Source organism: Vespula pensylvanica, chromosome 10 (assembly GCF_014466175.1).
Source record: "Vespula pensylvanica isolate Volc-1 chromosome 10, ASM1446617v1, whole genome shotgun sequence".
In the NCBI taxonomy this organism is placed as follows: domain Eukaryota; kingdom Metazoa; phylum Arthropoda; class Insecta; order Hymenoptera; family Vespidae; genus Vespula; species Vespula pensylvanica.
In genome coordinates, this window is record NC_057694.1 from 6,022,907 (window position 1) to 6,048,036 (window position 25,130).

At 33.4% G+C, this 25,130-nt stretch overlaps 1 protein-coding gene across 6 annotated transcripts in view; it reads left to right on the forward strand.

Moving 5' to 3' along the window:
• LOC122632673 (nephrin) overlaps positions 1-17,804 on the forward strand; it is a 375,734-nt gene extending 357,930 nt beyond the window's left edge. For 2 of the 6 annotated variants that reach the window (XM_043819778.1, XM_043819779.1), the window contains exons 4-18: positions 2,386-2,607; positions 3,839-4,018; positions 4,947-5,237; positions 5,797-6,096; positions 7,732-7,868; positions 7,975-8,128; positions 8,307-8,609; positions 8,814-9,089; positions 9,294-9,584; positions 9,733-9,911; positions 10,171-10,591; positions 11,789-11,944; positions 12,354-12,481; positions 14,335-14,518; positions 15,782-17,804. In XM_043819778.1, coding sequence (XP_043675713.1) covers positions 2,386-2,607; positions 3,839-4,018; positions 4,947-5,237; positions 5,797-6,096; positions 7,732-7,868; positions 7,975-8,128; positions 8,307-8,609; positions 8,814-9,089; positions 9,294-9,584; positions 9,733-9,911; positions 10,171-10,591; positions 11,789-11,944; positions 12,354-12,481; positions 14,335-14,518; positions 15,782-16,209 — 3,650 coding nt within the window. In that variant the 3' untranslated portion in view covers positions 16,210-17,804. Of the gene's footprint in view, positions 1-2,385; positions 2,608-3,838; positions 4,019-4,946; positions 5,238-5,796; positions 6,097-7,731; positions 7,869-7,974; positions 8,129-8,306; positions 8,610-8,813; positions 9,090-9,293; positions 9,585-9,732; positions 9,912-10,170; positions 10,592-11,588; positions 11,742-11,788; positions 11,945-12,353; positions 12,530-14,334; positions 14,562-15,781 lie in introns of those variants that run through there. The other 4 variants (XM_043819780.1, XM_043819781.1, XM_043819783.1 and 1 more) reach the window with 4 other exon arrangements.
• The last annotated feature ends 7,326 nt before the right edge of the window (positions 17,805-25,130 follow it).

Genomic DNA, 25,130 nt, shown 5'->3' on the forward strand with positions numbered 1-25,130 from the left:
GATTTTATATCTTAAAAAAAAGAAAAAAATATATATATATTTTTTTTTGTACGTATGTATGTACGTATCAAATATATATTTATATTTATAAAAAACATATATATGGTATATACGATGTATACGATGATATATATATATATATGTGTGTGTGTGTGTGTGTACGATATTTTTTTTTAATTAATTTAGTTTTTCACGTATCTGTATCTCTTTACGTTCACTCAATTTTCATGTATCAACGAATGTCTTGCCGATATTGTTACGATATTTTCTTATCGAGAGAGACAAAACTGAACGGAAACGTAATATTTAATATGAAACCCATAGAAAATAATTTTTTTTTTGTAACGATAAAAATGTATGCATCCAAATGAACGCGATGAAGATATCGATAGATATCTGTTGTTTATTCGTCCGAACGATCTCTCGTTTTTCTCTTTTCATTCTTTTATTTATTTTTTTCTCATTTTTTGTATCTTTCCTTTCTTTTCTTTTCTTTTTTTTTTTTTACTTTTTTCTTTCCTTTCTGTCTTTCTACACTTCCCTTCTCTCCTTTTTCCTTCCCCCAAAGTATTAATTTATCATTCTTATATTTCTTTCTCTTTGCATAGATATATCTATTACGTTTCTCGTATATTTTTATCATTATCCAGTTTTACATTACGAAAGCGTGTTATCTCGAAATAATTTATAAATATATTTGCGTGTTGATGTTGTACGTGTGCGCATTGTGTACGTATTGTTAATTCAATGTAAATTATTAAACAAACATTATTTTATATTCAATGTTATTACGATTAGAATCTATGTGTGTTAAAGAAGAGAAAGAAAGAGAGAGACAATATTTCTCATGAATTCGTGTCAAAGATGAAAAATTAACGCACGAAGATCGGGCATTCTCTGTTACGAGTGACACGCAATGGACGCCTTGTGGTTAAGCGAATGGGAGGGTAAAGAGGAAATTAGGGTCAAAGGTCGCTCTTCTCTGAGCTTGTTTGTGCTTGACATACAGACCGGACGAACTCGTATATGCATCCCCATAGGATGAATGCTGGCTCACACACAAACATGTACACATACGTACATACATACGCGCGTGCGCGCAAAGACGTGCATATATACATACATACATATATACGTACATATATACATACATACATATATACGTACACACACGAAGGTATACACACATGCACTCATATGTGCATGTAAAACCGCTATTACGTAGATGTCATCGGGAAGCGTGAATATTGATCGGAAAGGTCAAAGGAATTGATCCTGAAGTCCTTTAGAAGTTCTGGACTAAACATTTATCAAATTGCGAAATGTTTCGCTTGTATTAAACTCAGGACTCGCTTATTGGCACTATCAAGTTCTAACTTGTAAGTGTTGTTTCTCAATATAGACGATCATTATTCTCCTCGATATTGCGGTGTGTATTCCTGTGATTTCGTGATTTCTGTAGTTATCTTCCGCGACGATTTTGTAGAGACTATAAATATTAGGTCGATATAAAATGTGAAAGAGAGAGAGAGAGAGAGAGAGAGAGAGAGAGAGAAAGAGAGAGAAATTGCTATCATTAATTCCATTTCAAATCGTAAAATCGGATTTGTACAAGTGCTTTTCTTTGAACATCGTTCATAATTCTACGTTGATCATCAATTTGGATTAAACGAGAAATATGCTTTGTAATAAGTAATATCTACTTTTATATATATATATATATATATATATATATATATGTATAAAATTATATATATAAAGTTATATCTATATAAATAAAAATATATATATATAAATAAATCGTCTTTAATTTATCTAGTTTGTTGCAAAGAAAAACAAAAAAATCACTGATGGGATTTATTGCTTCGGAAACAGAATATCCGAGATCAAAAGCTAGTCGTAAAGTACATGCAAGATAGGTTGCGCCGTCCGATATTGCAATAAACTATTCAAGCGGTACATATACCTACACACACATATATAAATATACACGCACGCGCACACATACATATACTAGCATTGAATTAAGCCAGCGCTCGTTTCTCAGTCAAAATCGACGCTCACAGTTTACGTGCGAGTGCGTTTTGAAATCGAATCGCATTGTTCGACGAACGCAATGCCGCGAAATCGGCTAAATCAATTATTTCGATATTTTAATTTGTTTTAGCAAATTTTGTCAATTGAATAAGAACGCACGAGATATATACCTACGATGTCTATCTATCTATCTACCTGTTTGTAAAAGCGATAAATTAAATTACGTAAAGATAATTTAATTTTTTAAAGGAAGAAAGAGAAAACAGAAGAAAAATTTAAAAAATATATATATATATATATATATATATACAATGTAATTAATCGATGAAAATATTTCCTTTGTTGCAGCGCCACCACAGAAAGTCGAGATAAGTAGTCACTTGTACAAGAAAAAAATGGATGGGAGTGGTCATTCGAGTAAGAAAAAAATCGAAGTAAAAGTTGGAGAATCGACGCGTTTGGAATGCGTCGTGAGATCGGCTAAACCAGCGGCTTCGATCATTTGGTATCGCGGAAATGTTCAAATTAAAGGTGGCGATACCAGTATCACGCCGATATCAATCGAGGGTGGTAAGTTATAATTTTATATTTATAATATAATAATATAACGTAATATAATAATATAATAATACAATACAATATTATTTTATTAATATAAATACACAATATTAATACACGTATACAAAAATACACACACACACACATATATATATATATATTGCCACTAATTATTATATATATACTAATATATTATATATATATATTAATGTATATATATATAAAATAATAATTACGTAGGTAAACGTAGGTAAACCCAGTAAAAATTGAAAATAGTCCGAAAAAAAGGAAAGTTCGAAACACATTCGTCACTTTTTTCTCATTTCGATCTCATCGGTGAGATTCGACGCGAACGTTGAAATGGTGGTGGGTGGTGTTGGGAGAGGCGAAGGGTGGAGATTGAGGGTGGTAAAAAAAGAGAAAGAGAGAGAGAGAGAGAGATAGATAGATAGAGAGAAAAAAAGGGAACAAAAAAAAAATCGAAAGAATCGTCGGCTTAATTGAATTTTCCTTGTAGTGGCGACCGCTCGATCATCCGAAAGTATCGATTATTCCGCTCGCGCGCACGTTCGATTAAAACGAGATAACGGGTGGATATCGGTAGGGCAATGCAATCACGGAACAAACATCGATGTATTTTAGAATTAACGCCGTTTAAAACATTCTATGCTCGTTTCTCGTAATATGTACCTACGTGCTTTGGTTAAAACCTGTAAACTATAACCTTTGGTAGAATAGATATATTACATGGATACGTATTGTGTCGCTTCTCGAAACAAAGAAACCCTTTTTCCGCCACTATATACTCCGAAAACGCTACGAGAATCTTTCTATATCATCAAACGAGTTGTTTAGTCGTTGGCATTAATATCTACAAGTTATACATTCGTCTATTATCCGTATATCTACGTTAAGATATACCATCTCAATTATTTCTGATTAAAATGATAATATTATTTATAATTTTGATGATCGGATGGTTTTACAATTAATGATCGTAATAATCTATTAAATGGTAAAATCAAACGAGTTTAGTTCATATACATACATACATACATACATACATACATACATACATACATACATACATACATATAATATACATATAAAATATATATATATATATGTACTATACGTGTATACAGAAGTAATTAACTAACCATCTAATTACATACCACGTAAGTAGATACTTAAGAAAATATTAAGAGCCTCATCAGCTTCATTCATATTGATTATCCTTCAGACAAGGAGATGTTGAAGCCTGGTTTGATAACGAAGAAACTTCTCAAATACGATACCCACGGATCTATCACGATCGTCCCCACCGCCGACGATGATGAGATGGATTATACCTGCGAAGCCAATCATCCAGCGATTCCCATTAATCGTCCGATGCGGGCGACCATCAAACTCTCCGTTTTCTGTAAGTAAAGGCTCATCGCAAACATGAATGTTAATCGGAAAGATAAATTGGATGGATCGAAAACGATAACGATGGAATACGTTTTCAAATGCCTTTAAACGATACTCCCTTCGGAAAGTTTTTTTTTTTTCTCTTTTTTTTTTTCTTTTTCTTTTTTTTTTTTTTTTTTTTTTTTTTCATCGAATAACATGCCAGCCCGATAGTAATTTTTATGCATTTACTTTTAACATGCAAATGTATTTTTACGATACAATGGTCAAAAGTTCCTAACACGTTTTAAAAATCAATTACCCTTTTTAAAAGACTTTTTTTTAGATCGATCACTTTTTTCGTTTCTCTTTCTTTCTGTGTTCGCTTTTAGATTCTAAAACTAGTCTGGTTATAAATCTAATAAGTTCGGCAAAGTAATTGATTTATAAAATCATTTGAAAATCCATTTTTAATTCAATACATGTAGAATATTCTCGTTATAGGAGAGAAACGAGACTTGGTATATATATAAATCTTTTATAATCGTTCCAATATTTAATAGCTCCAATATTTTATTTCCTTTTACAAAATTTTAATAGGCAATAAATAAAATCTCTACTTTGCGTAACATGGAAATAATTATAAAGACGTTATTGTATAATTGATTATAATAGAAAAATATAATAATAATAATAGATATATCTAAATATTCTAATACTTATTATTGCGATATATTATTTAATATAAAAACAAAATTGTGCTTCGCCAGGCGAATAAATTAGCTGAAAATTAATTAAATTAAAATTAATAATAATAATAATAATAATAATAATAATAATAATAAAATTATAACGACATTAGACATCAAGTAAATTAAATTATATTATTTTATTTAGTTTGATATCAATGTACATTTGTAAATAGATCGATAGATTCTGATAAAATAATTAATTTACAGATCCACCAGGCATGCCATATATCGAGGGTTATACAGAAGGTGAAACCGTACAACGCGATCAACAAGTGGAGCTCACCTGTCGATCGCGAGGAGGAAATCCACCAGCCAAAATCGTTTGGTTTAGAAATGACCAACAAGTCACGACCGAATATCGTTCGGAAGGTAGTCTATCTGAGAGTGTATTATCGTTCAAGGCTATGGCACAAGACGACAAGGCACGATACAAATGCGAGGTGTCCAATATCATGAGCCTTGAACCCATGGAAGTACACGTTGACCTTACTGTACTTTGTAAGTATCAATTATATCAAAAGATGTCCGGTGTCATAATTTTTCTTCAACGTCAACGTTGAAAAATAATAATCCAAATGAACGTACATCACAATTCTTATCTAATTATAAACGTCAAATTTAATTTAAGTAAAATTTAGAACAAAAAAATATCGACTTGGGTCTCCTACAAATTTCTTCCTTTTTTTTTTTTTTTTTTTCATTTTTGTTACGTTCTTTCTTTGTATATATAACGAAATGAAAATTACAGATATAAACGTCAAAGTACAATTAATATCTTTAAGAAACGTTAGTCCTCTTATACTAGCTAACAACATTGTTTTCTGATTTTGAAAAGATATAATAAAATTTAGATGATAAATACAATATATATATAGATATACAAAACGAGGATTGAGGATTAATAAGATAACTTTCATAGTGAGATATTTTTGTGGAGCTGAAAAAAAAAGAAAGAAAAAGGAAAAAAGAAAATAGAAATAAAAGATTTAAAAAAAATATATATATATATATATATACGTACATACATACATATACTTAATCATAAAAATTTTTCCAGTTGTACCAGCCGGCGTGATAATCACTGGACCGACCGAAGCAAAGGCAGGCGAACAAGTAGTGATTACTTGCACAACAGAGAACTCAAACCCACCAGCGGATATAAAGTGGTCGGTAGACGGTCGGAACTTTGAGAATAGCACGTCGAAAACAGAACCGGCGTCTCAGGGTGGTTGGATCACAACTTCGAATGTGACTTTCAGTATAAATCACAAGAGTAGAAGCATCGTTGTTATCTGCCACGCGTCGAATGCGAAACTTGCTGAGAACGTGGTTGGCACACATACTATCAATGTCATCTGTGAGTACAATATATAGATATAATACATACGTACGTACATACATATATATATATATATATATATATATATATATATATATATCTATACATATATGTATATATATGATAACTGTAGCCACAAGGTGTGTGTACATATATCTATATATATATATATATATATATATATATATATAGTGAAATGATATATACATATTGAAAGTTACTGTATGTGTATATATATGTACTAACTTTCAAACTAACGTAATGAAATTTTCGTTCGATGAACTCGCGAACGATCAATTCGTCAACGCGCGTTAGCCCAGGTCCCCGAGGTTATTTTTACTTGATCCGATCGTTGATCTATGTTATTCATGTGAAAAGGAAGTTCAACGAACTCTACACTAAAGTGAGAGAGAGAGAGAGAGAGAGAGAGAGAGAGAGAGAGAGAGAGAGAGAGAGAGAGAGAGAGAGAGAGAGAGAGAGAGAGGATCGACATCAGTCTCGATTTCAATAAATTTTTTAAACGTTTTCCAATGACGTACAATTTGCAATATTCTCGGAATCGTTCCTGATGGTATCACATTCGACACGCGTATATTTCGTTCAATATTGACGTAGTCCAGCAAACGTTCTCTTCCACTCATCTCTTTCTTCGTCATTTGATAGTAGGTACGGTCAAACGAAGTGAAAGGTTAGACAAGCGTGGCGTAACATTACTATGCCACCCTAGGACCAAAAGTGAGACCATAGCCCAACAACAGTGCTGTCTGCGAAGGAGAATAATTTGCTCAAACAGTAGAATTTTGGATTGGGAAGTACGATCGCCAAACTCTCTGTCTCTCTCTCTCTCTCTCTCTCTATCTCTCTCTCTCTCTCTCTCTCTCTCTCGCTATAGATATATGTCTACCTCACTGTTCCAACCGAGAAGATTGATTTACCCAAACCGAAGGTTGGAATTTGCATCGGAAACTACGAGGACGATAATGCACTCTGTTGCATCGACGTTGTAGCGTATCCGTTGCAGATAGAATCGTTAGGCTGATTTATCTAATATCGGTACTTTATTTACTTTATACCTAGCCTAATGTAAAGGAATCTAATGATCGAAATTATTTAACACGTTCGCTCCTTATTTTCATTCATTATTACTCGATCTTTTCTCTTTTTCTTTTCTTTTTTTTTTTTTTTCATTTTTTCTAATTAAACTAATCGGGAATATAAATATACGTCGGTATAGAACGCAATTCTCTGTTGAGGAGAACGTTTTGCTTGACTTCAATCGTCTCACGATATTCAACGTGATGAAATTATTTAATTTACGTTCTAAAGAAATTATAAAGAAGAATTTCTAAGATACACGGCTGTAAATTTGCATAAGATGGATGCTTTATAATATAGTACGGTATATGCGCCCTTTTTAGTTAGCGAAACGAACAAATGAGCTTTTTAATAATATAGGATATAATATTCTGACCGAAAAAAGAAGTAATTCTATACCTTTGAAAATTTTCACGAGAATGCTACGTCATTTAGCGAGACAATACCGGACTACTAGGATGCAACGTAGCGGAGAGCTACGCGTATTAACGGTATACGCTTTTTGATACGAACGCAAAAGAGAATGAAGATTAAAGCCGGCAACACACTTTGTTCTAGATCCACCCTCGAACCTCTTCGTCACTGGTTATGAAGAGGGTACAACTATAGACGCTGGCACGGTATTAAGACTTCAATGCACAGCCACCGCTGGTAATCCACTGGCAACTCTGACGTGGTATAAAAACGATAGAAAGGTATGATCCAAGAGATTTATCCTCTGTGTCTCTTTTATTCAAAAGGATTATACCTTCGCCAGTTTTATCCATTTATATATTATATCTTACCTGTTTATTATTTCAGATTCTCGGTACTTCTAGAACGAGAGACCAAGCTGTTTCCAGTGAACTAGCGATACTCGTTAATGCATCGGATAACAACGCACACGTTAGATGCGAAGCTACCAATTCGGGGACTGAGATACCACTGATGAAGACTCTGATATTGAGAGTCAATTGTATGTAGATTTAATATATTTCATACGTGTAATCGTAAATATACTATAATCCATTTTTTAATCCAAATATTTACGTTGTCAATGTATCCGGGTTTTATTTTGTATTTTCTAAATATGTCTTTCATTTATTTTTCTTTTAATCGTTCTTTTCTTATTTTCTATTCTTTTATTTTTCCAGTCCCACCGGAGAAAGTGAAGATCACGCGAGACCCGCAGGATTTTCATGCAGGTCAGGAAGGTCGTATTATATGCGAATCGAGCAGTAGCAATCCCGCTGCCGAAATGTCATGGTGGAAGGGAGGAATATCAGTACCGTCGACGAAAAACGGTACCAAACCGGGTCTACACGGTGGTTTCCTTTCCTACGTAGAATTGTCATTGGATTTAACCGAGGATATGAATTGCGAGGTTTACACCTGTCAAGCTAGGAACGCTCAAATGGAAAGATCGATACACGATGCGATAACGCTTCACGTATTATGTGAGTATATAAGATGATATCGTATTTCCAAAATAATTCATACGAATCTCGCGTTAACCGATGTTGTTAAATAAAACTTACTTAAGTAAATTTACTTTAATCCATTCGTTTCCTTATTACCACGTGATTTTACGATTAAATTGGAACTTTACGTTTCATGCATTATCATCTCTCTCTCTCTCTCTCTCTCTCTCTCTTTCTTAGACAAGCCAATATTCTCAACACTGGATCCTTACGAATTAACCGGTATGGAAGGTGAACCATTTGTAATATCCGTCTCAGCAACCGGAAATCCTAATATGATAACTTACACATGGACGAGAGACGGGTTACCATTGAGTAGTAGCGGTAAAAGAATAACCGCACGTGGTCCAACGTTGAATATAACGAAATTGGAACGTTACGATGCAGGGACTTACACGTGCGAAGCGATCAACGAGGAAGGGACCACGTTTTATCCTTTGAATTTGACCGTCCAATGTGAGCGAAATTTTCTTTTTTCTTTTTTTTATTTCGAAGAATTTTCTTTCGATATAAGCCACGATAACACCGTGGAAACCTTTTCTTTCCCTGTTTAAATCCAACTTCTATATATATATGTATATATATATATAGATAGATAGATAGATACGTGTATATGTGTTTATCAAACTCATTCTTTCTTCTCTTCTTTTTTCGACTTAGATCCGGCAAAGATTTTACGAACGTCAACGTCCGGCACTGTATATCCACCTGGAATCGAGGCTAAATTGTTTTGCGAGGTTGATGGTAGCCCGATAGGTGACGAATACGTGACCTGGCAGAAAGTAGGCTCAAACTCGGAATTACCAGGAAGATATTCAACGTCTTTTGCAAACAAAACATCGTATCTTCATATCGAGCATCCGGATCAGGAAGATGTTGGGGAATATCGATGCAAAGTTAACAATGGAATTGGTAACGCCACCTCGAAACCGATTCTATTTATAACCAATTGTAAGTCAATAAATTATTGATACGTTTATTAAAATAAAAAATATATATAGTGTGTGTTTGTGTGTGTGTGTGTGTGTGTATGTGTGTGTAACGTGTATATCTCTTCGCTATCATTAATTAAAATAATATACCTTTGTTCTCAAAACAGTTAAACCGGAAATGATGAATACACCGCTTACGAGAAAGGCCGCAGCGAATAAAGGAATAAATGCGCCACTTTATTGCAAAGCACGTGGATCTCCGTTACCACGTTTTACATGGATCTTCAATGGTAGAACTTTATTACCTAACGCAACGGAACACAAATATAGTATAACTCATAGCGACGTAAGTTGATTAAATCATCTCGTAAATAAGGATAGAATATAATCTGTCAATAGGATAAATGATTTCTTTTCTTTGTATTCATATAATGACTCTAAGATATCTTGGATATAAAAGAAAATTAATAGAAAATTATGAATTATATAAAAAGATTAAGAAATATATATATATATATTATTATTATTATTAAAAAGAAAAAAAAAAGAAAGCGAAAATAGAGTAGAAAAAAAATTAATCTTTATTTTAACACTCGCAATTTCAGTTGTCCGAATTAACGTCAGAATCAACGTTGACGATATTCCACGTGAAGTCTCACGATTATGGAAAGTATGAGTGTCGTGCAGAAAATAGAATCGGCCAATCGATCGATACGATACATTTGGACGTAACATCACCACCTGACAAACCCTCAGATTTGGAGGTTTACAATGTTACGCATGATTCTGTTACGTTGACATGGAAAAGAGGATTCGATGGTGGCCTACCAACGTCCCATCAAATAAGATGGAGACAAGCGTTGGATTATGAGAGTCGTTATAGATACTTGGACATTTTACCGGGTGAATATAAAGCGGTAATATGTGGACTAACACTCGGAACTTATTACGTTTTTAGCGTGAAAGCTATAAACGAAAAAGGTGACAGCGGTTTCTTGCCCGATGTGGTCAAGGTCCAAACTCTACGTAAGTCTTCTCACAGAACGCTTTTATTCCAAACTATAATACATACCTGCTTTTCTTCATTTGATCATTTTTTGTTTCTGTCATTATTTTTAATAATTTATAATATATATATTATAATTTTATATATATATATATATAATTTATAAAAATAATAATTATATATATATATATAATGTATAAAAATTATATATATTATAATTTTTATTAATTTTTATATATATATATATATATAAAATTTGTCACAGCGCGTCGACAAATATAATTAACGCTCTTTATTAACGCATCGTTAGTTAAACTGCTTTACGTGTCGAACCATGTAACGTACCAGTATGCGTCAATTAGATTTAGATATAGAAGCTTAATGTGTGAAATACGCTTGTCATTAAACGTAGATATTAGGTACGTGCTACTACTATATCCATTCGTATACATTCGCGTTCACGATTCATAGATCATTTCGAAATGTTTCATATGGAAGGGATTATACGTTCGTATATACGCTTGTGTGACTATGTTTAACTCGTATTAGGCACGATCAATCATTCAATAATGTCTGATCGTTGTGTATTATCAAGTTAATCGGTTAATTACTAACTATTCAACTTGAAGCTTAATTGCTACTCGTACTTTGTAACATGTTAACGTGTAACGATATCGGGAGAAAAGTTTAACACGCTTCGCGAATTGATCTAATAATAATCGCTTCGAGAGAAAAGAAATATGAAAAAAGAAAAAAAAAAAAGAAAGAAATCGTTAGATGGATATGATGTCGGGTTGTAGAGTAGTAAAAAGAAAAAGAAAAAAAAGAAGAAGGAAGAAGGAGAGAAAATTGAAGAATTGAAAGAAAAAATTGAAAAGAGAGAATTGGAAAGAAAAAGAACAAAGAAAAAAAAGACAAGGAAACAGTATCGACGAATGTTAAAACTAACACGTAGGCACATAATCATATTGCATGAGTAACAAATCGGGTGACGGGGCACATTGGCTTGGGTTACAGGCGAGGCGCCACCCACCGAGTTGACATCAAGCGAGATTAATTCCTCGTACATCATCGTGATAATCATCACTGTTACTGCATCCGCTTGTCTCCTCATTGCCGCGCCCATAGTCTTTGCTACATTAAAGTCGAAAAAGAAGGCACACCGTTCTGGTAAATATCATGATAAGATTGTTTTTTTCTTTCTGATTATTTCATAGGGCCGAATAACGTGGAAAACCTGCCAGACGTCCTCTTGGAAAGAGGGGACTTCCCAATGAATTATATCTATACGTTCGCAGCAACTTCCGCCATCTTTTTTATCGTTAATCTCTTCATCATGTTGTGGTACATTGTGCGAAAGCGAAATAAAGCTCGTAAGTTGATAAGACGAGAAAGAAAGGCGGAAAGAGAATTTAAAGAATAAAGAAAAGAAAAAGAAACAAAACAAAAGTATTATATTTGACGAAAAGACGAGTGGAGGGGGATGAAAAGTAAAAAGGGAAAGACCAAAAAGAAAAAGAAAGAAAAAATATTAAATTTAATAAAAAAAAAAAAAATTAATAAATAAATATATAAATAATTAAAGACAAAGACACTACGTTGTAATATAATGCATATATATATAAGATTAACTTGATCGAATATATATCTATCCATTTACAAACAAACAAACAAACAAACAAACAAACAAACCACACGTTCTAATCTAAATTAATGCAATATCCAATCTAATCGTTATACATAACACACTTGAACTAATCGCTCTTTAAACTATTTTGACAGGGTTAAACAAGTCGCAGACAGCTGATATGTATGCACCATCGACCGTCAACGGTGACACTATGACCGGCGAATTAAGTTCCGTGTCCGATGAGAAGAGCGACGTTAACTTCGACGCTAATGATTACGTGGTCAGTGCCATCAGTCAATATGTTCTTAGTAACAAGTAATATCGGAGGGTAGGTTTGAGTTCTGTTAACACTTTTTCTTTTCCAAACTCTTTTAGTTTCCCTTGGCTTACGCGTTGCTGCTTTAATATCTTACGTTTCCGTTCCCGACGCACGATATTTACAAACTTTACTCGACACTTTCTTAGAATCACCTTCTCCTTCTCCTCCTTTTTCTTCTCTTCTTCCTCTCCCCTCTCTTTTTACTCTCACAACCATCACCACCACCACCACCACCAACTAAATTCTCGTTAAAGTGAAACCCTCTCGCGATGCTTAGAGTACTACCATATTTCTTCCTGACTCAAACTCATACCACTAATGGAATTTCGAAAGTAGAAATCTTTTTTATTCTTTATTTTTTTATTCCTTTCTTCACTTCTTTTTTCTTTTTTCTTTTTTCTTTTTCTTTCTTCTTCTTCTTCTTCTTCTTCTTCTTTTTTTTTCTTTTTTATTTTTTTCTATACCGTACACGTACACCACGGGCGTACGCATGTATTTTCATTGATTGATCCGGCTGATATCGAGACGAACAAATATAAATAATTATATTGCGATATTAGCATTCTTCGCGTTCTATATATTATACATAACAATCGATAGAGTATAATTAATTATAGATCTCTCGTGGTTAACGACACAAAGTGGTAAATCTCTCTTACTCTTTCTCTCTCTCTCTCTCTCTCTCTCTCTCTTTAGACGATATTGTGGACCGAAGAGAGAGAGGATGAGCGGGTGAAGAAACAAAGTTCAAAAAAAGAAAGAAAGAAAACGAAAAAGAAAAAAGAAAAAAAGAAGAGAAAAAAGAAAAAGAAATTGAAAAAAAGGAAAAGGTTGATTTAGAATGTACATAATGCATCGTAGAAACAATGCGCTTGAAAATGTGAGCTCTCCCGGAAAAGAAGCAAAAGAAAAAGGAAGGAAAACAGAAAAGAAAAAAAACAAAACAAAAAAAAACCGAGATAATACGTCCACAGTATGTTCTCTCGTCACGCGACGAGAGAAGCCGCAGTGTTATCATTGTCCTCTCTTCTGATTTGCGCGTTCGCTTTTTACGAGAATACGCATATCAGATTCCATATCCAATATTTTTTCTCGCTTTTTAGCATTATTTTTTTCCAGCTTTTTCCTTTATCTTTTCTTTTTTCTTTTTTTACTTGTCTTTTTTTTATTTTCTCTTTCCTCGTCCCTTTTCGACATAATGCACAGTATCAATCCGAACCTCTTGTTTCGACGCTGTAGCAAAATAACAGCCCTCTTTTTATATCAACCTTCGTTTAATGATAAGACTTGGTATGCTTTGGGGAAAGAGATCGCTGTTTCTACACTTTGTAGAATGGGTAGAATGCAACCGATAGGAACGAAAAGAAAAAAGAAAAAAAAAGTAATATATACATATATCGTGGTGTATCAGAATGATAACAATGTCTCGATCAGAAGTTTTTACATTCGAACCTTTCAAAACGCCAGAGAAAAAAGAGAGAGAGAGAGAGAGAGAGAGAGAATAAAAAAGAAAAAAGAAAAGAAAAAAAAGAAAAAAGGTAAAAGAGAGACGAAAAGAATCGTGCTGATACACCGCGTGATTAAGAAAAAAAACAAACAAAATATTAATAACAAATTTGTTACGAATACTGCGTAACAAAAATATGGGTATGCATTATAATCGTAAGAATACTTTTTTTTTTATCACCTTTTTACAAGTACTAACCGTCTGATTCGTTCTTTCCTTTTCTTCTTTTTTTTTCTTTTTTTTTCTCCCCCCCCCCCTCTCTTCCTTTTTTTTTCTTTTCTTTTTTTTTACATCTGCACCATACCAGGACGAGGGACGAAAAACTGCAGCTAGTACATATTTAATCGATCAAACTATGCAGGATTTCGGGAAGGGTAGTTTAGAGATGCAGGTACATCATCAAGGAACTCTCGGTCGTCGAGGTAACCACGTGCCAGTTATGAGTATGGATTCACCACCACAAAGAACTACAGCCAGTGGGACACTCTCGGGTGCGTCACCTACAACTGCTACTCGTCTCGACACTCTGCATAGGTGCTAAAACCTCTCAAGTTTATCCGCTCTTGGTGTCTTCTCGTATCCGCTGGTCAGACTTATCCGACAACTTTCTCGACTTTCTCTGTATCGACATTTTCAATCGCACAACGTTAGAAATACATCATGAATCAACGACAATCGTGATTAGGTATAACATTTTCTTAATGTCGTCAGTGAGAGTCTGGCCAGGTTGTACCTTCCTTATTTTTCCCCTCATAAATATGGATTTCATCTATGATCTACGATAATTAATTTAGTGTTCATGCACAGTTACTTATCGCATTATTTGAATATCGATTTACATATATATATATACATATATCCTTCATTTTGTCGAAAGGCATATTACGCGTTTTTCATCATCTCATACGTTCGCATGAAAAATATTCGAGCAGCTTGCTTAAATTATTATGTAGTTTCTTGTATTATTATTATTATTATTATTATTATTATTATTATTATTATTAATATTTTTATTATTATTGTTATCCACGTAAACGATTCAGATTTTTATCGTCGTTATACATGCTCGTGCATTAGACGTATGACGTAGAAAATAAAGAAGAGAAGGAACGATAGAAGGGAAAAAAGGAAAATAAAAAAAAGAAAAAACAAAAGGATAGAGAAATAGAGATAGTATATAGATAAAAGAAGAGAAATGACAATAGAGAGGAGGCACGCGAGTCGACATATGCTTGCGAGGTTTTTTTGTTCTTCTGCATGCGTTCCTTCGTACATGCTGTTTTATATATATATATATATATATATATATATATATATATATTTATTTATATATCAATGCATCGTACGACATAAAAAGGCAGAACGAGGAACGCATAAGGCACGCACCTTGGCAGAGCGTCATTTATTATAGAAATTCTGATCGCTTGGCCCAGCTTAATCATATGAATGAATACCCTTCCCATCACCCCCAAAAAAACAAACAAACAAACAAACAAACAAACACCTGATCTGATTGCCCTTGTTTGCTTCCATACAACATACACACATCAACGTTCACTTTAAACGCATACATCGATCAACCCTGGCCCCAGATCATCAAGCTTCAGCGATCATCGATCCCAATATTTTCCTGAACACTAGAGAAAAAAAGAAAATGACCCCAACCTTCTCTCTCTCTCTCTTTCTTTCTCCCCGATTGGATCTTCTAAAATCTTTCATCAGACCTTACTATATCTACTATTTAAATCTTACAGTTTCGAAGTCGAGTTACATCGGGAATCCAAGTCCTGCGCCGCCCAACGACGTAAGCTTCTACAGTGTGGAAATGGACAACGGCCGTTATATGGGATATGAGCCGAACTCGAGCCCGGCACCGACAATGGGCGATCCGGGCTCGGGCAATTATTACCCTACCATGCCAACCACGGGACACACGGGGCAACATGCGAGCGCTGGTGGAACGGGTACGTTGACGCGTACCAGAACTCTACCACGTCCTGTACCACCCCCGGATGTTACCGTGATGACGGCGGGTACCAAATCACTGATACCACCCTCCGTACCACCGCCGCCGGCTACGTTTGCACGTGCGAACACCAACGGTGCACACAATCATGGTCACCCACTCTCAACGTTCACACCGACGCCGGCCTATTCCGACATTGACGGCCATCTTGTCTGAGGCTCACCGATATTCGGCCCAAGCTCGGTACGTGGTAAATACCGTGCCGTACCTAGGGACGAAACAAGTTTGCCCGTAACCGAGAGAAGCACGCGACTTTAGGCACGGGCCTAAGAAATAAATTTCGTAAAGAGGAACTTATCGTCTGAACCTATTAACGACGTTGATAACGAAACGTCGATTATTACATCGTTTATATCGAAGCAATGGATGATTATTACTACTACTACTACTACTACTACTATTACTACCACTACTACTACTACTACTACCACCTACTACTACACTACTACTACTATTACTACTACTACCTACTACTACTACCTACTACTACTACTACTACTACTACTACTACTACTACTACTACTACTATTACTACTACGTTGCTTCTACTCGCGTGTTACTTTCCTACGTTTACTCGATAGTGCGCGATCGGACAGAGTTTTGCCTGCTACGGCAAAAAAATCGTTATTTGATAATGACAGGAATCATTAAATTGCAACTGATCGAGAAGTGCGGCAAATTAATTTCGGTGGTTATTAATAAAAATATGTGGCTTACGTGTGTAAATAATGATGGTTGGTTGGGCGTAGGAAAACTTTTCGGATCGTGGAAACCCGAAAACGATTATTGTCTTCGAGTATCGTGTTACGATATGACGAAGACAATTGTTCGTGATACTATTTGCGTGGACGATTAGATGTAGTTGCATTTGCATATCATAAAAATCGTTCGTGCTTTAATCGTCGATATCATCGAACTAGCCGGAGTCGTCGATCGTTACCGAGGAACTGGCATCCTGGACACTTTGTATGTGTGTATGCGTGTGCGTGTGTGCTTGTACGTACGTATGTGTATGTGGTATGTTTATTTGCGTGTATGCGTGGGTTCAACATGCTAATACGGATTCTTTATCTTCTCCGAGTGTAGTGATAGAAGAAGAAAAAAAAAAAATAATAAAAAAAGAAACTTACTCGATTCGATCTCGACGATCGCTTACGTTACAATCTAACGATCGTCGATATCGATCTTGAGTTTATTCATTAAAAAATTTTATAGTATATTTACGTTCGATGATGCAACGTAATTGGGAGAACTCTTTTTTTCTTTTTTCTTTTCTTTTTTTTTGCCTGGCTGGCTACTGTAAGAGAAAGGAAGGAAGGAAAGAAAAAAAGAAAAAAAGAAAGAGAAAGAAATTAGTTAAGGTGACTACGTCATTTTCAAAATCGATCAATCGTGTATACGTAAACAAATCAAGGATAAAAAAAAAATAATTTTTCTTCATCGATTTTTGACGAAGATCGGCCTATTTTTTGCACGTATGGGTATCTTGAGACTCGTCATCTGAGATTCCCTAGCCCCCACCCTACCCCACCCCACCAACACCCCACCAACACCCCACCAACACCTCTACCCACCCACATTCCTCTTTTTCTTCCGTTTTCTTTTTCTTTTTTCTTTTCTTTAGTATACGATCCTCTCGAAGAGAGATGTATCGATGCAAACACGAAGGAATAAGGAGGAAGTATCCGTTCGATTTTTTTCTATGGTATCACCATAGAAATTCATGTATCTTATTTTTTACGATCTGTCCGTTTATATAGATATGTCTACGCGTATCTATCAGAAAGAAAAAGGAAAATAGCTATCAAATCTAAAATTTGTTTATCGAAAATATTCTATAATTGACATACATTGAAAATAATTAAGACTGATCGTAAAAACAGATCGAGATCTTTTTTTTTTTCATTTGTACGAATGAAGTATACTATATTTATATCGAACTTGCATTATGATGTGTAATTGCTACGACGATACGCTTGTATGTATGTGTTTATGTATATATATATATATATATGTATGTATGTATACATGCATAAATGCATGCATACTTGCATGGAAAAGCAAAAAAAAAAAAAAAGAAAAAAGAAAAAGAAAACAGAAAAAAGCAAGAGAGCAATGAACTTAGAAGGTTCGACTAATTAATTAAATACATAATAATCAACGATATTACATTTTTACATGGTTAGTTAATTTTAAATTACGTTCTTTTTATTTATTACCTTTGCACACATACATACACACAAACATACACATACATCCCCCACCCTTCGTCCCTTGACGATAAGTATGTACGTATGTAGCTAGTGAATTTCAATTTGCATAGGTATATATTATTTTATAGCTCTTTTAAGTTTTTATTATTATTATTATTATCATTATTATTATATCACACATCGCACCACATGTCTCTCATTAATTAGTTTACAATAGATTGAATTAATTATTAATTCAAAGTCGTTTTATAAGTAAGGAGAAACAGAACGGTCTTCACTGCCGATCCTGAAGTCAATATACAAAATATACATTATACATACATATTACCATAAATTATACATACGTATATATGTATATATATATATATATATATGTATGTATGTATATAAATAATTTCAGGATTATCTCTCGACAGTATCTTGTAAATTATTTCGCCATTTTATTTTTTCTAATAAACGAAACATGTAACTTTTGAAAAAGAAAAATATTTGATATCTGTCGTAATATGTATGTATGTTAAATACGTTGTAGATTCTATTAATATTATTATTAATATTATTATTAATATTATTATAATTATTATTATTATTATTATTGTTATTATTAAAACGACCACCATCGATCGTTCTCGTTCGATCGTCTCGCTTATCGAAAGCCAGAAAGGAAGAAATAACAGGGAGAAACAAAAAAAGAAAATAAAGAAAAAAAGAAAGGATAATAAAAAGGAAAAGTAACGATGAGTATAACGCTTTTGAAAGTGTTTCAAACGAGGAGGAGTGTTTTGCGTTGCTGACGCGTGTTTAACCGTGACCGAACTGCGAGAACGAGTCGTATTCCGAAGTAATACCATTTTAGGAGGAAGCAATTGCGATAGTAAAAGAAAAAAAGAAAAAAAGGAAACGTTCGAATAAGATGGAAGAAGTAGTAATCGAAAGAGAGATAGATATATGGATATATGGATAGTAACATAGAGAGAGAGAGAGAGAGAGAGAGAGAGAGAGAGAGAGAGAGAGTGACGATCGAAAGCGCGTCGACGTTTTAAAAGGCATTTGAGAAATGGTGGCATTTGCCATGGGGAATACATATATGGAACGATGCTGGAGGATTTTATTGGACACAAAACGTTTCATAAATTTAGCGACTGTAAGAGGTTTACGCGGGCTTTCGAATCATAATCGCCGTTCCTCTGACTGCCTGTAACAGATAAAAGGCTGAATCCTCCCCTACCTACCTACCTACCTACCTACCTACCTACCTACCTACCTATCTAACAACCTACCCCTTTCTTGTTGCCCTCTTCATCGTTTCCCTTACTCACCCCCACTTCAAGTCTCTTCCTCTTATACATTTAACCTCCTTTCCTATCACCCTTCTTCTATTTCCTACTCTCACCCTCACGGACCTGGCTCACCCTCATTCCCACCCTCACTCACCCTCACCTACCCTCACCCACACCACTCCCTTTAACTCGTGAAAATATTTTCTCGCATTTTGCTCTCGTCGATATAATAAAAACGAGTAGGGGATAAAGAACAAAAGACGAAAATGGACCGATGGGTGGTGGAGTGAGGTGGGAAAGGGGTAGTAAAATATGAATATGGGCGTCGAGTGATGATCGTCTTCGACATAGTGATATCTTTGAAAAAAGACAATAGCGTAATAATGTTTATTTAGTTGGTATACGATAATGCGAGTTTAGTTTAAGTAATTATTGATTGATGAGAGAGGAAAAGGGAAAGGGGGAGGATGTGAGTGGGAAAAGAAGGAAATAAAGAAATATAGAAAGAAAAAGAAGAAGAGAGAGAGAACAAAAATGAAAGAAAATCGAACGATGGATAAAGTTTACTCTTTGTGTAATGATGATATATATATATATATATATATATATATATGGCGATTTTTTATTTTTATTATTTTTTTTCTGAAAAGAAAAAAGCGAACGTTCCAATCCTCTATTATTGCAAATATATCGTACATATGTATGTATTATTAGCTCGCGTGTCGCGCGACTAAACTGTTTAATATAATACACATACATATATTAATATTATATCTATATTATATTTTTGCATTTATTTCGATTAAAATATTTGTTATTTGATCTTGTATGTAAATATAATGGGAATAATCCTTTATGATGTTTAAAAAACGCGCGCACGCACATGCACACGCACACAAACACATACATACATGCATACATACACATACAGGTACCTGCACAAATATATGCAGATACACGTACACAGATAGATAGACAGACAGACAGATGGACAAAAGAGATACACAAGCAGATAATACTCAAAACGTAATTCAAAATGGATCATATGAGGGTCTCATTATACCTAGGCTGTAATGATGGTACGATATACATACATACATAAATAGGTCATAATGTGATAGGTTACGCGTATATTAGAATGAAAATAAACGAGGGAAAAATAAATGGGAAAATAAAGAAAAAGAAAAAAAAAGAGAAAGAAAAGAATATTCGGATTATATTGGATAAAATTAAAGACAAAGCGCGTTTTCCCGTTCATGTTGAAAGCCTAAGATGAAAAAAGAGAGAGAAACAAACAGATAGAGAAAGACAGAGAGAGAGAGAGAGAGAGAAAGAGAAAGAAAGAAAGAATAGTCGATATACATATATTTTTGAGAGATAAAAAAAAAGAAGAAAAAAAATAAAGAAAAAAGAAGACAAGAGAGGAGGAGCGATAAAAAAACTCAATACGTTTGGCCTATTATAAGAGTATTATAAATTCATGCAACGCACAATGAATAATCGATGGTAAAGTACTCAATGAAATGAAATACAAACAGAAACGATATTTTTTCCTTTCTTTTTCGTTTTTCTTTTCGAGTTTATTTTTCTTTCACAATAATTTTCTCCTGAATGAAAAAAAAAAAAGAAAGAAAGAAAGAAAGAAAGAAAGAAAAAAAGAGAGAAATGAATTAATGCGAGTAACACCTTATTGAAAAGCGTGACCCCATTTTTTTATCGTTAACGCGTTATAAACGTTCGAAAGAAAAAGAAATAAAAAGGTTCGTATATACGCACGCTACGATTGTATTACGAAACACGAAATGAGAATGAAAAGAAAAATTTATTTCGAAAAAATCTTTTTCTGTTCCTTTGAATTCGTTCGTGTGCGTGATGATGTTATTGAATTGTCATTGAAAATCGTACAATCGCGAGGGAAAAAAATTTGCGAAGTAATTATTTCTTTTGATTTAAATATGTAAGAGAAAAGAAAGAAAAAGAAAGAAAAAGAATAATAATTCGAAGAAAGAATTCATTTCATAAAAGAAAAACGAGAGTTTAATTATTTTTATTTTACGAAACACGCGTTATTATTACATACATACATACATACATACATACATACACATTCATAACATATATGTATGTGTATATATATATATATGGAATTACTTTACACAACGAGCTCTTGTGCGTTCCATGTTAAAAAATCGTTTGAAAGTTTAACAAAAATAATGTTTCCGTATATGTAGCGTATTGCGCATTGTTATATTTACATGCAACGCGGTTAATTTGTTAACGTTAAATTCTACAAGCTTTGAAAAGGGGAGAGAAAGAAGAAGAGAAAAAAGAAACGAACAAAAAGAAAAAAAAAAAAATAAAACAAAAAAGGAGAGAAAAGAAAAGAAAAAAAATGTGTGTTGTTGAACGTATGCGCTGTATGCGATAGAAGAGCCGTCGGATATCGGCTTAGACTGATGATATTAATAAAATTCTCACACGTATTGCGCTCAATTAGAGAAAGAGAGAGAGAGAGAGAGAAAGAGAGAGAGAGAGAGAGAGAGAGAGAGAGAGAGAATATGTTTGTGCATGTAATTAAAAGGTTCTATTTACATATACATGTTTTATATTTGTAATTAAACGAAGCGACGAGAGAAAGAGAGAAAGAAAAAAAGAGAAAGAAAAAGGGAGAGAGGAAAAAAAAAAGGAATAATCATCTATACTTAAAACGTATTACCTGAAGAGTTATTAGACTATGTAATCTCCAAAGTATTTGCTCATCAAAGTGCTAGGCATGTTAGACGGACCGTTAATTCGTCCAAAATGGTACCTTGGAGATGGACATACCCACCATCTAACATGTATATTATGTGTATGTATATATATATGCGATATGTGTATATATATATATATACACATATATACGATATTTGATATTTTACATAATAATAATAATAATAATAATAATAATAATAATTCGTAATTTTGTTGATTAATCTAAGACATAGTCAATCCTAATTATACAATCATCGAGATAACGCGGAAGGATAAGGTAAATAAATTGATCGTGTTTTAACATTTGTATATATTGTACATAGCGCTTAGATAGTTATGAAAATAAAATATGTAAACATAATGAATTATATCAAAAATAATGACAGAAGAAGGAGAAGAATGATGGAGGAGAGAACGAAAGAGAAATGATTCGCGCGAACGTGATTATCTGTATTATTTGACAAAAGCATTACATTTGTTATATATAAGATAACCCGTTGACTTGGAGTAGAAAAAAAGAAAAGAAAGAAAATAAATAAAACATATACGTATATACATGTATACGTGCATACATGCATAGATACATACATATATGCATACGTATATGAATATTTATTAAGAAGATACAGAAAAACGAAGATTCAATCGAATCTTTTATTTTTTGTTTTTGATTTATCAATCTATTTATACAACCTACTTCTTTCTCTATCACTTTAACGAACGAACGCGAAAACAATTTTTCTTTACCGATAAAAACGTTCGCTCGAGTATAACGACAGGAAAAAGAAAAAGAAAAACAAGAAAGCAAGAGAGAAAGAAAGATAGAAAGAAAGAAAGAAATCAAGAGCTTTTGTAATAGGTAAATGTTCGTATCAATTTTTTATTATTCCTTTTTATTATTCCTATCTCGCCGTGGTTTGAGCGAACGGTGGAGGAGAATATTTGCTGTTTTTCGAATTTAATGAGCGCTCGAGGTGTGTTTGTGTACATGCCGTAAATCTAAGGAAGAAGAAAAAAGGCAAAGAAAAAGGAAAAAAAAAAGAAGACAAAGACGAAGGAAACGAGGGTAAAGACGAGGATATAGACGAAGAGTTAAAGAAAAATAAAAAGAGGAAAAGAAAAAGAAAAGATAATTAACTGAATGATATCGTAAATATTCGATCGATATATCTAATCGTTCGAAGAAACTATCCGTTCCAAATTAACATTGCCAATAAATCTTTACCGCATCAAAGCTTATTCGTAAACGATACACACACACACACACACACACACACACAAAGAGACAAGAGCATACAGACAGAGAAAAACACACGCACATATACATACAGGACACATACGTGGCTAGTATTTCTTTTTTAAATTAAAAAATAAAAAAAAAAAAGACTTAAATATAGAAAGTAATCGTAGCTCGTACTTATCTATACATATATGTGTACATATATGTACGTATAATTTGAACAATTACTATACTAACTTGATAAAATGATAATGTTTATTGTTGTACGAGCACGAAAACGAGACTATCGAAGATTGTGAGAAACTTTTTTGTATTATCATTAATCGTACCTTGTGACAAAACGCACGTACACAAAAGCACATAATTACATACACATTTATACAGACAAATTCATAAACGAATATACATACAAAAACAGGCATCATAATATATGTTTGCTTCCGTTCATGTGCCAACTATAATTGATGTTTTTGATGTTCAATATACATACATACAAGATGTAAAAGAAGCCTCTTCAATCGGACACCATTTATGGTGTCGGTCTATCGTTAATATATCGTCAAACTGGCACGTAAATGTGCAATATTAAAAGCGATTAAATAAAGAGACTCAAAGAAACGGGAGGGGGTGGGGTTTAAGATATAATAAGGGATGATGTGTAAAATATATTACTTAAGAAAACAATCATTATACCGTTTTTAAAAGAGTGCCGCTTCTTACTACGGCATATTCGACAAAAAAAAAAAAAAAGAAAGAAAGAAAGCAAGGAAGGAAGAGAACAAAACGAAAAAGAAAGCCCATTGATCGAAAAAAAAAGAAGAGAAAAGACGACGACGGAGATGAGAAAGATAAAAATAAAGATAAAAATAAAAATAAAGAAGATGAAGTAAATGATTATGATTATGATTACGATGATGATGATGATGATGATGATGATGATAATGATGATGATGATGATGATGATGATGATGATAATGATGATGATGATGATGATGATGATGATGATGATGATGATGATGACGATGACAATGATAATGATGATAATGATCATGATGATAATGATGATGATGAAAAAAAAAATGAAACGATGTAAAATAATTAAAATATATTCACACGATTGGTATATATTAATTAATTGTACATAATACATAGTATTTTTACATTCTAATTCTAAATTACATTTCCAATTCTAAATGGTATACATACATATTATTCTACATATGAGCTCCGCTTGTCCTCTATGTATTTGTTAAAGATTTGTTTTAAAAGAAGAAGAAGAAGAAGAAGAAGAAGAAGAAGAAAAAAAAAAAGAGGAAGAAGAAGAAAAAGAAGAAGAAGCAAGTAAAAGTAAAAGAAAAAGAAAATAACGACCGTTTTCGGTTATCTTCTCTCTCTTTGCGAGACAATTTTACTATACGAAAACCAAAAAAAAAAAACAAACAAACAAACAAACAAACAAACAAACAAACAAAAACAAAACGAAACAAAATAGAAATATAAAAAAAGGGGAATGGAATGCATTTACAGGTATGCAATTGCATACGATAAAATAGCCGATACATTTTAACGATCTTTATGTCCACATCTTAC